Source organism: Macaca mulatta, chromosome 3 (genome assembly GCF_049350105.2).
Source record: "Macaca mulatta isolate MMU2019108-1 chromosome 3, T2T-MMU8v2.0, whole genome shotgun sequence".
Lineage (NCBI taxonomy): Eukaryota > Metazoa > Chordata > Mammalia > Primates > Cercopithecidae > Macaca > Macaca mulatta.
In genome coordinates, this window is record NC_133408.1 from 92605909 (window position 1) to 92622110 (window position 16202).

Genomic DNA, 16202 nt, shown 5'->3' on the forward strand with positions numbered 1-16202 from the left:
TTAAATGTTTTTCTCTGTGTTAGCAAACCGCTGATGGACTCTGTTTTAGAGTGTTAAAGAGTATTTGAATCACTGTGAAATGCACATTCTGTCTTAATATTTATTAGGGTAGCTTCATTAATAATGTACATTGCATAGTGCCAAACGAGATCACCACATCACTTCTAAAGGATTCCTGGAAGTCTGAGTCACAAGCATGAGACAACAGCTGCAGGAATGGGTGGTGAAGGTTGTGAAAACTTTCTGGCTTAAACAGGAATTTGACCCAAAACAAGAAGTCTTAGGGAAGGTAGCCTAGGGCTTGTCTGGTGGCACAACAATGGCATTAAATGCCCAGCCTCTTTACACTTTTCTGCTCTGCCATCCTTGGCATGCAGGCCATTGTTTGTTGTTTCATGAGTGAACTATCAGTGCTGTAGCTCTTCAAGACAGGTATAGGGCAAAGATGAGCTCTGATTCGCAGAGCCCTTCCATCTAAGCGCTTTCCTAGAAGCCTCAGCAGTAAGTTCAACATTCAACTCACTGGCTAGAAGTGTGTCAAATGGCTGCGCCTTGCTTCAAGAGAGTCTGAGAAAATAACTTTAGCTAGAATTAAAGTTCCATTAGAGTGCCTGGGTAGATAAAGAAGAGTCTGCTACAGAAGGCCAGTATCATAGCAAGTTGTTGCTCCATGACTGGAAACAAAGGAGACTTCACTATTTACTTCAGATGTGCAATTGATAGAGTACAGCTAAGATATGGTATGTGTTCTACCGTGAAGAGCAAGGTGAGGGAGTGTAGGGTGTAAGAGATCCTGGTGCATTAGCTGTTGAGAGGAAGAATCTCCCCCTGGTCACTCTGTTACTGGGAGGTCCTTGCTCCCCGAGTTCCCAAGATGGTGGTGGGCCACTTCCAAGGTGGCAAGTCTTGTGTTCTCTGACCTGGAGCTCTTGGCCTCACAGATTCCAAGGAATGGAATCTTCGACCATGTGGTGAGAGTTATAGCTCTATTAGAAGCTGTGAGTCATGGAAGAGAACCATGGAACCCAGTGACTAGTGTTTAGCTCAATTAGGACGAACCTGGGCACTTAGCTGTGCAGGAACAATGGCAAGCCTTTAGCCTGATCAGGAGCGGCAATGGGTGCCTCGCTGTATCAGGAGCACAGTGGACGCCCTGCTGGATCCAGAGGGATGGCAGTCAGCTGCTGGTCTGCGACAGCAGCAAACAGCAGTGGTGGACGGCGAGCGAAAGCTCAGCTTGAGCGGTAACAAACACTGACCAGAAGTGTGTGCAGTTGCAAGATTTAAGAATGAAAACAGAGCTCCCTTACAAAGGGAGGGGACCCAAAGAGGGTAGCTGTTGCTCGTTCGAATGCCTATAGGTTTATATCCTGATCATTGTCCCTCCTGTTGTGCTCTCAGGCGACAGATGATTGGCTATTTCTTTACCTCCTGTTTTTGCCTAATTAGCATTTTAGTGAGCTCTCTTTACTACCTGATTGGTCGGGTGTAAGCTAAGTTGCAAACTCCGTGTTTAAAGGTGGATGCGCTCATCTTCCCAGCTAGGCTTAGGCATTCTTAGTCAGCCTAGGAAATCCAACTAGTCCTGGCTCTCAGTCCCCTCTCTCAACAGGAAAACCCAAGTGCTGTTAGGGAGGTTTGACCACTGCTCTAACTGCTTCCTGCTCAGTTGGGGCATAGTAGGGGTTGTGCAATTGAGATTTCCTCAGGAGGGGTACCTTGTCTCTCAACTAATTCAGTGGTGGCTACCTCGAAGCCCTTCTGAAAGTGAGAGGGAAAGAAACCAGCTCGCAAAGTCCCCTGTATTATCTATTCTTAAGTGGAAGTCGGGAGCTGTGAAAATGCACTTCCAACAACCCTTAACTTACTATACCGACTCCTAAACCACAGCAGAAAATGAAGACAAGGTTGGCTATGGGCAATAGACTCAACTTTTTGTTCCTATGTCTAACGTATAAAAATAGAAAAATAATACAGTCATCCCTCATCTCCCACCATACTGAACACGCATTAGGTGCTCAATGAATACTTGTGGATTTTAGTGAAGATTAAGAGGAACGAGACGGAAACTGACGCTTGAGAGGCTGGCACACGCTAGAATTGCACCACAGTTTGCTCTCATAGCTCAGTTACTCAGCTTGCGGTCAGGTAGGCATTACCGTCCCCATTAGAGAAGTCAAGGGAGGCCCAGCAAGGACGGCCAGGGTCCCCCAGAAAGTAGAGGAGAACTTCGGGTTTTACCAAAAGCCTGTACTCTTTATGCATGTACCCCACGGCTTCTCCGCCAAAGCTCCTGGCACCTTGCTTTGCAGACAGACGGCGCTCAACAGATTTTGAGCAGAAGTGTGGTTCAGCACCAGGAAGGACATTAGCTTTTGCAGAGACGACTCTTGGGATGGAGAAAGACTTCCTAAATCTTCAGGGTGCGGTCAAGACAGGGTAGGCTAGCGCCAGCCGAGTTAGTGGGTAGGCCTCAGGGCAGGTGGGGCCGAGTCCAAGCAAAGGGCCAGGAGGGAGAGGCTCCGAGGAGCCTGACCTGCCGCTCGGCGACGCGAAGCCTGGCAGCTAGAATCCCGGGCAGCCCGAGCGCGGCCAGCGGGCGACACCGGGACGGTTGGCAGGGCGGGCGGCGACGGAGGAGGGCCATGTGCAGGGGCGTGCCGCCGGTGACGCACTTCCTCCCTGCCTGTTCCGGCTTAAAGGGGCCCCAGACTATCCTCACAATAACAACAAAACCAGCGCGCCTGAGGCCGGCCCAACGGCTCTTGTCCCCGCCCTCCTGCCACCTGCAGTCGCCTGGGCCGTCCGCGGCCCTGCCCTGCCTTGCGCCACCCTGAGCTGTCCAGACTGAAGGGTCAGGCGGAAAGCCGGGCCGCGCCCTTGGGTCAACTTCTCTCCCTGCCACCCGCGCCTCCTCGCGAGACCCGGGGCTGGGCCGTGCCCGCCGCCGCGCAGCAGGAAGGGAGCGGCTGCCGCGGAGAACGCCCCGCCGGACGGTGTGGCTGGCGGCCCTGTCTGGGCGCGGAGGGCGGCGGTGGCGGGCCCCGCGGCCTTCTCTCAGGTACCCCATTCCCGGCTGACCGCCCTGAGCGGCCCAGCCCCTTCCCCAACCCGCACCGCGGGGCCGTGGCGTAGGGGCCTTGTTGCGTTTCAGCTTGGGGGTCGCGGTGGGGCGGGGCAGTGACACCTGGCCGGCCGTCGTGCCCTCATCCCTCCCACCCTTCCTTCTTATAGCTTCCTCTCTCCTCGCGACTGCCTTCACAGTCTGGAGCCCGGCGGAGCCCGGACCTGGCGGGGAGAGGTGCATCCACGGCCCAGCACCCAGACCCCACCGTCGCCGTCGCCACCACCTCAGTCCATCCTTGGTACCGGCAATGGCCTTCGTATCGCCCAGTGCACTTGTAACTAACTTGGACACGGAATATTAAGAACTCACTTCTGGCCGCATCCCAGTCGCGCCGGCGGTGACCACCTCGGCTCTTTTGGGGTTAACTGCTGCTCCTCTTGACTTTGTCTGACTTTGGGGGCACCATGGACCAAAGTGGGATGGAGATTCCTGTGACCCTCATCATTAAAGCACCGAATCAGAAATACAGTGACCAGACTATTAGCTGCTTCTTGAACTGGACCGTGGGGAAACTAAAAACGCATCTATCTAACGTTTACCCTAGCAAACCAGTAAGTGTGTAAAAGCTGGGGGCAGCTGCTCTGACCAGCAGCTTTTCGTGCCGTGTACCCTCCTTTTCCTGCTCCTCCCCTCCAGTCTTGAATCAAATAGGTCTCTTTTGGTAGACCGCGAGATATTTTGAGTTCTGAGGTTGTGTCTCCTGAGTGTTCGAACCATCATTAATATTTTCCTGATTAGATTCAGTTAATTAGTAAGAGAAAGCAGAAATGTCAAGGGACTTAAGAATTGGCAGGCAAGGCCGGGCGCGGTGGCTCACGCCTGTAATGCCAGCACTTTGGGAGGCCGAGGCTGGCGGATCACGAGGTCAGGATCACGAGACCAGACTTACCAACATGGTGAAACCCCATCTCTACTAAAAATTAAAAAATTAGCCGGGTGTGGTGGCTTGCACCTGTCATCCCAGCTTTTCAGGAGGCTGAGGCAGGAGAATCGCTTGAACCCGGGAGGCAGAGGTTGCAGTGAGCCAAGATCAGGCCACTGCACTCCAGCCTGAGTGACAGAGTGAGACTCTGTCTCAAAAAAAAAAAAAAAAAAAAAAAAAAGACTTGGCACACCTGGAAAAGGGACCTCTCTTTCTTTGGACTTAGAGTCATCAACCTAATATGGGAGTGAGAGATAGATCCTTTCTTAAAAAAAAAAAAAAAGATAAAAGCACTACAACCCGTATCAGAGCTTTTATTGCTTCTTAGACTAACATTCCTTTTTACTTTCAACACTTGACCCAGAAATTTAAACAGAAATTGAAGATTTTTTTTTTCTTAGAAATAAGTGGCCGGGCGCGGTGGCTCACGCCTGTAATCCCAGCACTTTGGGAGGCCGAGGCGGGCGGATCACGAGGTCAGGAGATCGAGACCATCCTGGCTAACACGGTGAAACCCCGTCTCTACTAAAAAAAAAAAAAAAAATGCAAAAAATTAGCCGGGCGAGGCGGCGGGCGCCTGTAGTCCCAGCTACTCGGGAGGCTGAGGCAGGAGAATGGCGTGAACCCGGGAGGCGGAGCTTGCAGTGAGCCGAGATCGCGCCATTGCACTCCAGCCTGGGCGACTAAGCGAGACTCTGTCTCAAAAAAAAAAAAAAAAAAAAAGAAATAAGTATATGACCCCTATAAAAATTATACTTTCAAGTTTACTATATATATTTCAAGGACCAAAGAATTATAAGTATATTCATTTTCACCACCACCCCTTTCAACATTTTTCTCCTGTAGAGGATACATGGACATTAATTTTAAAGAGAACTGCCCTCCACCCCACCACCATTTGGTGCATTCTTCTCATATGACTTTTCTGTTCTGTGTTCCATTCTGAATCATGTCTGGATATTGCAAAGATAATAAATAAAATACAGTACAGCTCCATCTGTCCCCAAAGTCAGTTTTGAAAGGACGTAGTTGGTAATCAAGGAGTCTTGGAATAGTTTAGAAAAGAAGTGAGTGTACTGTCATGTAGGGTACTGTATATGAAAGTGAGGCTTTCACATTCTCCATTGTATACATTTTTTAATTCTTGAATAAGTAGTGTTTATTAAAACTTTTGTTTAATGAAAAGGATTGGATTTTAGGGTGGGAAATACTTTTGGAATCAGGCACGTTTAAGCATGGATCCGTTGAAAGGCGACTATGCTTTCTATGCTTAACACTTGTTTTATGCACCTAAGTTAAGGAAGACACTTGATCTATATTATATTAATGAATTATGACCGTTTCAGTGTTGTATTAAGTTTAGTTAGGCTTTTAGGCTTGCAGAAGAACCACAGAAATGGGGCGGTTACTGCAAAAACAGGAGGTTTAGAAAAACAACTCTTAGTTGGCGTTAGCTGTGTTTATCAGTACTTTGTGATACAAATATTTTTAGCAGGAGGAGAAAAAAAACCCTGAGGAATTTAAGTACTTGAAACAAACTAGTTAGAGCCCCTGTTTATTCACATCTTTTGTTTGAAAGTTAAGATTTACACAGGGAGTAACAATTTGTTTGAAAATACCTTGATTACAAAAGATTTCCTGTTGCATATGATTAGTTTTACACATTTTTGAAGTGGAAAATAGGTTTTTAGGATAGTCAATTGAAAGTCATAGACTTCCACAATACTGTTCATAACAAATATATGCTCTGGTATGTACTTAGGCAAGATCTTTATTTACATTGTACTATTAAACCAAAGGAGACTTAGTCTGCAGTTTATAGACCAATTTATCACTTTTCTAAAACTTTGTTTTTTAAAAAAGTACCTGAGACGGGAGTGGAACGTCTGTCTGCCTTACCTACCCCTGAAGAGGTCTGCTTTTGGTAGGAGGTGTGTCTGTGCAGCACTGATCACTAGTGGAGGATGTCAGTGCCGCTGTGCATTAGTTAGCTGTCTGAGGATGAGATCTGTTGCAGAACTTCTCTTCTCCTTCACAACCTGCCTGCCTCTTATAGCCACACTGGAGGCACTTTTGGAGGCTAAACCAAATACTATGCAGCCTATTAATGATTAACATGGCAAACCTTTTTTTCTCCTTTGACAAGTTTTCTTTAAGTGAATTGTAATGGCTAACTTTCATTTCTAGGTTGAGAGTGGGTGGAGCTCTGGAGCAGCGCGGGTTATGTGTGCTTATCGTCATAGAATTTCACTGAAAACTTTGTATAGTTACTAGATGTAGTAAGTTTACATTCTTATCACAAGAGAATTGACTTGAAGCATCACAGTTATTGAGCAGCAGTTTAATGGTATCGCAAAGCCATAGGTAGTCCTCAACATAGGAGTTGGAGTCCTAAAAGTTTACTTTGTAAGGTCATTTTTTAGAATTCAGAACAGTTTGCTGTTAAGTAATATTATAAAGGAAGTTTAGGTTTTTCTGACCACCTGCCATGACTAAACATTGATTCTGTGTTTTAGTTTTCAAGTGCTGTTATGTTTAACAGAGATAATTTCTTGTGCATCTTCCTTGCAAATATGCCTACTTTCGTTATCAGTGTGTGGACTTAGCGGAGTAGAGCTGCAGTGTTTTGTAGGAACAGGAGTGTGCCAGTAAGTAAAAAGTTGATGGCTGTCATTAACATTGCTCTAATTGGATCTGATGGGTGAGGGGTAGGTGGAGGGCCTTTGTGCCTGTGGGCAGTGGCTTCTAGGAAAATAAATTGGTGCTGCTAGAGGGGAAAGAATGAAAATTTGAGATTGTCCTTTTAGGATCCTGCAAGGATAAGTCATATGTCTATATGCTGTTAATGGAATTCTGGCTGAACTCTGTGAAGTCGTAAAATCCTAGGATCCTAGTTTCATGGTCGGATACTGATTTGACTAATCACAGTCTCCATATGGATATGTTAAATGCGCTTCTTCCTCCCCTAGTAAACTTAGAACAAATGTACCCCTCCCCCTCAAAGCACATTTTTTTTTTGGTCTTCATTTATTTATTTAACTAGGATTTTATTGGCCTAGCATTTGAATATTTATGCTAAGTGTGAAGATGATGGTAAGAGTCCTTTGCTTTTATGAAGCTCAGATCCAGTGACATGTAAGTAAATAATCATAATAGCATGTGACTAGTGTTATACAGGAGGGGTGTTCTGTGTGCTGCATAGGAGCACAGGAAGGGAATGGTTGTGTCTGGAGTAGGGGTTAGGGGAATGTGTAGCTGTTTCAAGAAAAGATTCACAGGGACATTTACATTTTCTTCAAGAGTTGCTTACAGTTTTAAGCAGACAAGAATCATACTCTGATAGCTTCGTTTTTTAAACTATTCTTTTTTTTTTTTTTTTTGAGACGGAGTTTCGCTTTTGTTGCCCAGGCTGGAGTGCAATGGCGCCATCTCGGCTCGCTGCAAGTTCTGCCTCCCGCGTTCAAGCAATTCTCCTGCCTCAGCCTCCCCAGTCGCTGGGATTACAGGCATGTGACACCACGCCCGGCTAATTTTGTATTTTTAGTAGAGATGGGGTTTCACCATGTTGGTCAGGCTGGTATCAAACTCCTGACCTCAGATGATCCACCTACCTCGGCCTCACAAAGTGCTGGGATTACAGGCATGAGCCACCACTCCTGGCCTTAAGTATTCTTCTGGAGTTAATGTTTGCACTGATGACTTTGTTTTATATTAGTATGTTACTTAGTAATACAGTATTAGGTAAAAAGATTATAGATCCTTAATGATCTATGAAGGGAAAGGTGTTTTCTAGTTAGGAATTTAGGCAGTTGCCATACAAAGTCATAATTAAAAACCTCGGATGTGGAGTTTTCAGCTCTTTTGGAGTTAACTTTGAATGATATTGATAATTGCTTTAGGACTTGGTTTAGGAAATGGGCAGTGCACTAGTTTATATTAATAGAATATATAGATAATTGTGAGTTGTATTGTAATATGACATTTGACATCACTTCATGACTAGCTTTTCAGATCCTGAAATTGGCCTGCACTGTGAAATAATTCTAAAATTTAGGTAATTGCTGTTTGGTGATAAAGATACTTGGCAAGAAGACCACTTTTACTTGAGTTTCAGACTTTAATCTGAGTTTAGACTTAGTTGTTAGAGATGTAAATATCAAAATGGTTGATAATAGATGGATCATCCTAGAGAAAATTTTAAAAATATCAATCTCTAAGTCCCGTTAGGTACCTTTCTCGTTCTCTTACTGTATCTGTTCTTGTGAACAAGCAGTCACCAAGGTGGACCTAATTCACTCTGAATTCAATTTTGAAGGCAAACCTTTTTGGGGCTTGCATGACTTGGCTCTCCATTTTTCAGTCTTGGGGTCAAAATACCTCTTGATTGTGTCCCTCAGTTCTGGATAGTTTTCCTCTGTCTTTGCCATTCATGCTGTTAAACTAAGCAGTCATTTTCTTATCTACCTCTCCTGATCAGCTAGGCAGGTTTGTGCTGTTTTTTCAAACTGTTCCTTTACTCTCAGATTCTATTAGAATTAAAGAAGCAAGAATAGAACCAATTGTATATATAGATTCTATTGTGAGATTATAACACTCCATAACCAAATTGCCTGCAATCAGAAGTCTTACTTTTATTATAGGTAGAAATAGCTTATATCATTTGAAATTTTATCTTTCTTAGTTTTGTAATTTCCTATTACCTTACTTAGGTCATTTTAAAAAGTCTACTTGTTTAACCACTTTGGAATTGTTGATTTAATCCATAAACAAAACAATCGATAAACAAAACAATTTTTGTTTTATAAAACTATTGTCTTAGAAGATTTTAATGCATTTAAGAGGGTTTCATGTCACCGGGAAATATAGTTCAAGATTTTAAAACCTCTTTTGAACAAAGGGTACTATCAAATTGAATGTTAAAGTTGATGAAAACCAGACTAAAAGTTTTGAATGACTGCTCACTAAAATTTTACTGCTTAATGTTATTTGTAGCCTTATGTCTTTTTGGAAAATATAATAACATTATTATCAAGGTAATGTTTAATCATTTATCAATACTTTCCAGATAGGATTTTTGTAGAACTTTTAGCTTAAGTTACTTTTTTTAACATAATAAATTCTGCTTTGATTGTCTAGAATGCTTTTATTTAACTGCTCTGACTTTACCATTTACTAAGTGTTTGCCATGTGTGCCAGGCATTATAATAAGCATTTGATATGCTTTATTACATAGACTTCTTATGATGTAAGGTTTATAATTAGCTCTACTTTATAGATGAAGAAACCGAGGCTTGGTGATTTTTTTTTTTTGCTTAGGTCAGACTCTAAGGAGTAGAATTAGAATTGAACTCAGGTTGGACTTACTGTACACATTATATATGATGGTTGTATATAATAAAATGAAGAAAGGCATTAGGGACTCGGCCATCTCAGGTATATACTTGTAAACTAAAAAGAACCAGTTGAGCTATAAAAAGAGATGTATATGTTTGGCAGGTTTGTTGTCTAAAGGCTGCAGATAAATGGATAACAGCCTTACTGTTGTGCTAACACTTAGCTTAATGTGTGGTTATTTCTCTTTATTCTGAGAAATTATAGGAAAGATTGGATGCATAATATCTGAAGACTGCAGTGCACGTATCTTTGTCCTATCTTCACAGTCTACCAGTTTGTGTGAACCATAGTCATATACTTTGACATGCTCTATTGTACATCAGAGGTGTACATCACTTGCTGTGTGAATATCATATATCTCCACCCATGAGTGGAAGCAGTTAAACTGGGAATGTCTCTTTGGAGTTCCAGAGAACATTACTCTGTAATATTCTGTATGTACAGTTTTGCTTACTGTTACTGCGAGGAGATAAGGGGTAGAGGCAGTTTGGGTGACTGTGCCTCTATTTATAGTGTTTCTGAATTTTCAGGGGTTTTAGATTGGATGCTTTTAGTGGGAAATGGGAAGGAGATGTGTTCTAGTACAATTTTACAGAATTCATTTCCCACAGAAATGATATTTTGTGCACTTCCTGGGACCCAGCTCTTTAAAGCTATTTGATATTTGTGACTGAACTCTATGTAAGTACTTAATAGTTACTGCTTTTAAAGGACTAGATTATAGTTCATTGAACTAACCTGTAAGTTGAAGATTGATTTACTGAACTATTAAGATGATAGGTATTTAAAAAATTTTTAATTAATATTTTTAAATTAGCATATGAAGTTTGATTATGCTGAAGTTGGATATACTAGGAACATGATTTTTAAGCCATACACAATTGAAAGACCCATTTAATCCTTGACATAAAAAATTTAATCATTTGATACTAAGTGACGTTCTTGAAATATAGAATTGTTGGCTTTAAACTCATTTATCAGACTGCAGGAGATAATTTAAATGTGTTAGAGATGTATGATATTTGATCTCTTTCTGATATTTAGTTAAACATTAAAGGGTCAGACACTTTCAATAATGGCATATACACGAACCTTTTAGAAACAACAAAAAAGTCCAGGTTAGGACTTATTTTCACCTGTTATACCAGCAAGTGAACTTTCCTCACCTTGGTTTTTAGCAATGTCTGTTAAGTGGGTAGCAGAGGTTTTTTTGGCCAGTTGTTAAGCAGCTGGTTATTTGGAGTGGGTTATTTCTGTTTCTGGGCCAGATATATCAGGATGTTTCCAGCTTGTTCTTTGTCTTATTAATTTGGCTGATTCTGCACTGCCATATGTGACTAGGCTTCATCTAGGGTGAAGTATTGGTGGTGAAAGTAGTGAACCTGATAGAATTTGCTGACTATCGGATGTGGGGTGAGTACCAGGAAGAATAGTGGTGGTGTTAATGGAGAGGCCAATTATATTTATATATTACTCTGTGGAGCCAGTATCTTATCAGTAGAATCTTTAAATTGACAATTTAACTAGTACTTTTAGATTTGTCAATGCTGAGCCTTCTGAATTCTTATTTTAAAAGGGTACCATGCAATGTTTTTTAAATTGAGAAACGAAGTTTTATTGTGTTAAGCTACTGAGATCTTGGGATTTGTCGTAGCAACTATCATTACCCTAACTAATATAGAAACGGGTTTGTTTTGGTTTTTTTTGAGACAGAGTCTCACACTGTCTTCCGGGCTGGAGTGCAGTGGGACGATCTCAGCTTACTGCAACCTCTGCCTTCTGTATTCAAGCGATTGTCCTGCCTCAGCCTCCTGAGTAGCTGGGATTACAGGCGCCTGCCACCATGCCCAGCTAATTTTTTGTATTTTCAGTGGAGATGGGGGTTTCAGCATGTTAGCCAGGCTCGTCTTGAACTCCTGACCTTGTGATTCGCCCCCCTTGGCCTCCCAAAGTGCTGAAATTACAGGCGTGAGCCACCGCCCCAGCCCAGAAATGGGTTTTTAATCAAGCCAAAAGATAATGTTTTTAGCAGGGCTGGGTAAATAATATTATATTACTTTTTACAAGTCAAATTGAATTGACATCTCAAAATCTGTGCTTTTCCTAATGCTGTAGCTTACAATACCAAAATAACTAGTTGAAAATTCAGTTGATTATTGTCATTTGTTATTAGGTCTAACACATGATTTTCCTGATATTTAAATTATTTATTTATTTATTTATTTATTTATTTATTTATTTTGAGACAGAGTCTCGCTCTGTTGTCCAGGCTGGAGTGCAGTGGTGCAATCTTGGCTCACTGCAACCTCCGCCTCCCAGGTTCAAGTGATTCTCCAGCCTCAGCCTTCCACACCTGCCACCACACCTGCTGCTGCCACATATTTTTAGTGGAGATGAGATTTCCACCATGTTGGCCAGACTGGTCTCGAACTCCTGACCTCAAGTGATCTGCCTGCCTGGGCCTCCCAAAGTGCTGGGATTACAGGCATGAGCCACCGCTCCCAGCCCTGATATTTAAATTAAATTCATTGGTATTTAAACTGAAGAGGCAGTTTTTTTTTAATGGCATAAAAAATATCCGGCCAGGCACAGGGGCTCATACCAGTTATCCCAGCACTTTGGGAGGCTGAGGCAGGCAGATCACCTGAGGTCAGGAGTTCGAGACCAGCCTGGTCAACATGGTGAAACCCTGTCTCTACTAAAAATACAAAAAAATTTGCTGGGTGTAGTGTAATCGCAGCTACTCAGGAGGCTGAGGCACGAGAATTGCTTAAGCCTGGGAGATGGAGGTTGCTGTGAGCCGAGATCATGCTACTGTACTCCAGCCTGGGTGACAGAGCAAGATTCTCAAAAAAAAAAAAAAAAAATTCCAAGTGTTACTTTTTACCTAGTTTAGGCACATGAAAAAATTAGTAAGTTAATCTTTCTGTTTTCTTTTCTTTGTTTTTTTTTTTTTTTTTTTTTTTGAGACAGTCTCTCCCTCTGCTGCCAGGTTGGAGGACAGTGGAATGACCTTGGCTCACCTCTCTGCCTCTTGGGCTAAAGTGATCCTCCTACCCCAGCCTACTAAGTAGCTGGGACTACAGGCATGCACAACCATGCCCAACTAACTTTAGTATATTTTAGACAGGGTCTCACTATGTTGCCCAGGCTGGTCTTGAACTCCTGGGCTCTAGCAATTCATCTGCCTTGGCCTCCCAAAGTGCTGGGATTATAGGTGTGAGAAACCATGCCTGGCCAGTTTTTCTGTTTTCAATTACTGTAAAATTAAAGAATACCTTTCCTTTCCTTTTACTTTACTTTTATTTTATTTTATTTTTATTTCCATAGGTTATTGGGTAACAGGTGGTGTTTGGTTACATGAATAAGTTCTTTAGTGGTGATTTGTGAGATTTTGGTGCACCCATCACCCGGGCAGTAAACACTGCACCCTATTTGTGGTCTTTTATCCCTCACCCCCTTCCCACCCTTTCTCCCTGAGTCCTAAAGTCCATCGTGTCATTCTAATGCCTTTGTATCCTCATAGCTTTAGCTCCTACTTATGAGTGAGAACATACAATGTTTGGTTTTCCATTTCTGAGTACTTCACTTAGAATAATAGTCTCCAGTCTCATCCAGGTTGCTGCAAATGCCATTAATTCATTCTTGTTTATGGCTGAGTAGTATTCCATCATAGAGATAGATAGATAGATATAGATATATAGATAGATACAGATATCTCACAGTTTCTTTATCTATTTGTTGATTGATAGGCATTTGGGTTGATTCCACGTTTTTGCAGTTGCAAATTGTGCTGCTATAAACGTGTGTGCAAGTATCTTTTTATTTTATTTTTTTTTAGATGGAGTCTTGCTGCATCGCCCAGGCTGGAGTGCAGTGGCATGATCTCGGCTCATTGCAAGCTCTGCCTCCTGGGTTCACGCCATTCTCCTGCCTCAGGCCTCCCGAGTAGCTGGGACTACAGGTGCCCACCACCAAGCCCAGCTAATTTTGTTTTTGTATTTTTAGTAGAGACAGGGTTTCACCGTGTTAGCCAGGATGGTCTTGATCTCCTGACCTCATGATCCACCCACTTTGGCCTCCCAAAATGCTGGGATTACAGGCGTGAGCCACTACACCTGGCCGCAAGTATTTTTTTTCATATAATGACTTCTTTTCATCTGGGTAGATACCCAGTAGTGGGATTGCTGGATCAAATGGTAGTTTTAGTTCTTTAAGGAATCTCCACACTATTTTCCATAGTGGTTGTACTAGTTTATATTCCCACCAGCAGTGTACAAGTGTTCCCTGCTCACCGCAGCCACACCAACATCTACAATTTTTTGATTTTTTTGATTATGGCCATTCATGCAGGAGTAAGGTGGTATTGCATTTTAGTTTTGATTTGCATTTCCTTGATCATTAGTAATGTTGAGCATCTTTTCATATGTTTATTGGCCATTTGTATATCTTCTTTTGAGAACTGTCATGTCCTTAGCCCACTTTTTGATGGGATTTTTTGTTTTTTTTCTTGCTGATTTGTTTGAGTTCCTTGTAGGTACTGGATATTAGTCCTTTGTCAGATGATTAGATTATGAAGATTTTTTCCCACTCTGTGGGTTGTCTGTTTACTCTGCTGACTGTTCCTTTTGCCTTGCAGAAGTTCTTTAGTTTAATTAAGTCCCAACAATTGATCTTTGCTTTTATTGCATTTGCTTTTGGGTTCTTGGTCATGAAATCCTTGCCTAAGACAGTATCTAGAAGGGTTTTTCCAATATTATCATCTATAATTTTTATAGCTTCAGGTCTTAGATTTAAGTCCTTAATCCATCTTGAGTTGATTTTTGTATAAGGTGAAATATGAGGATCCAGTTTCATTCTTCCACATGTGTCTAGCCAATTATCTCAGCACCATTTGTGTAAAAGGATGTCCTTTCCCCATTTCTTGTTTTTGTTTGCTTTGTCAAAGGTCAGTTGGCTGTAAGTATTTGGGTTTATTTTTGGGTTCTCTATTCCTTCCATTGGTCTATGTGCCTGTGTTTATATCAGTACCATGCTGTTTTGGTGACTATGGCCTTACAGTATGGTTTGAAACCAGGTAATGTGATGCCTCCAGATTTGTTCTTTTTGCTTAGTCTTCCTTTGACTCTGTGGGCTCTTTTTTGGTTCCATATGAATTTTAGAATTTTTTTTTCTAAATCTGTGAAGAATGATAGTGGTATTTTGATGGGAATTACGTTGAATTTGTAGATTGCTTTTGGTAGTAGGGTCATTTTTACAATATTGATTCTACTCATCCATGAGCATGGGATGTGTTTCTATTTGTTTGTGTTGTCTGTGATTTATTTCAGCAGTGCTTTGTAGTTTTCCTTATAGAGGTCTTTTGCCTCCGTGGTTAGGTATATTCCTAAGTATTTTATTTTTTTTGCAGCTATTGTAAAAGGGGTTGAGTTCTTATTTTGATTCTCTGCTTGGTTGCTGTTGGTATATAAAAGTGCTACTGATTTGTGTACATTAATTTTGTATCTGGAAATTTTGCTGAATTCTTTTATGAGTTCTAGGAACTTTCTTTCTGGAGGAGTCTTTTGGATTTTCTAGGTAAATGATCATATAATCATCAAACAGCGACAGTTTGACTTCCTGTTTACCAATTTGGATGCCCTTTATTTCTTTCTCTTGTCTGATTCGTCTGGCTAGGATTTCGAGTACTATGTTGAAAAGGAGTGGTGAGAATGGACATCCTTGTCTTGTTCCAGTTCTCAGAGGGAGTGTTTTCAACTTTTCCCCATTCAGGATTATGTTGGCTGTGGGTTTGTCATGGATAGCTTTTATTATATTGAGGTATGTCCCTTGTATGCTGATTTTGCTGAGAGTTTTAATCATAAATCGATGCTGGATTTTGTCAAATGATTTTTCTGCATCTATTAAGATGATCATGTGATCATCTTATTTTTAATTCAGTTTATGTGGTGTATCAGATTTATTAATTTGGGTTTGTTAAACCATGCCTGCATCCCTGGTATGAAACCTACTTGATCATGGTAGATTATCTTTTTGATATATTATTGGATTTGGTTAGCTAGTATTTTGTTAAGAATATCTTTCCTTTTAAAACTTCATTGTGGTTGGTCATGGTGACTCATACCTGTAATCCTAGTACTTTGGGAGGCTGAGACTAGTGGATCACTGGAGCCGGGGAGTTTTAGACCAACTAGGGCAGCATGGCAAAACCCTGTCTTTACCAAAAAAAAAAAAAAAATATATATATATATATATACACACACACACACACACACACGTATATATACACATATATACATACACACATATGTATATATACATACACACGCAAAAATTAGCCAGGTGTGATAGCACATGCCTGAAGTCCCAGCTACTCAGGAGGCTGGGGTAAGAGGATCACTTGAGCCTCAGGAGGCAGAGGTTGCAGTGAGCTGATACCATGCCACTGTACTCCAGCCTGGGCTACAAAAAACCAAAAACTTCAGATTATTTGAAGGCATTTGAATATTCAGTTGAAAGTAACAGTTTTTCTTAATGCAGATATAATTCACATACTGCAAAATTTGCCCTTTTAAAGTATATGACCCAATGGTTTTTAGTACTTCACAAAGTTGTGCTGTCATAATCACTATCTAATTCTAGAATATTTTCATCACCCCAGAAACTCCATACCTATTGGCAGTCACTCCCCATTCTTTTTTCTTCCATCTGCTTATCTACTTTCTGTTTCTTTTTTTTTTCTACTCTGTTTCTATGAAT

The 16202-nt window shown here is 41.6% G+C and overlaps 1 protein-coding gene across 3 annotated transcripts in view; it reads left to right on the forward strand.

The window, feature by feature from the left end:
• Nucleotides 1-2673: 2673 nt before the first annotated feature.
• HERPUD2 (HERPUD family member 2) overlaps nucleotides 2674-16202 on the forward strand; it is a 56704-nt gene continuing 43175 nt past the window's right edge. For 2 of the 3 annotated variants that reach the window (XM_015133722.3, XM_077996941.1), the window contains exons 1-2: nucleotides 2674-3061; nucleotides 3235-3678. In XM_015133722.3, coding sequence (XP_014989208.1) covers nucleotides 3532-3678 — 147 coding nt within the window. In that variant the 5' untranslated portion in view covers nucleotides 2674-3061; nucleotides 3235-3531. Of the gene's footprint in view, nucleotides 3679-16202 lie in introns of all 3 variants that reach the window. The other variant, XM_077996940.1, reaches the window with a different exon arrangement.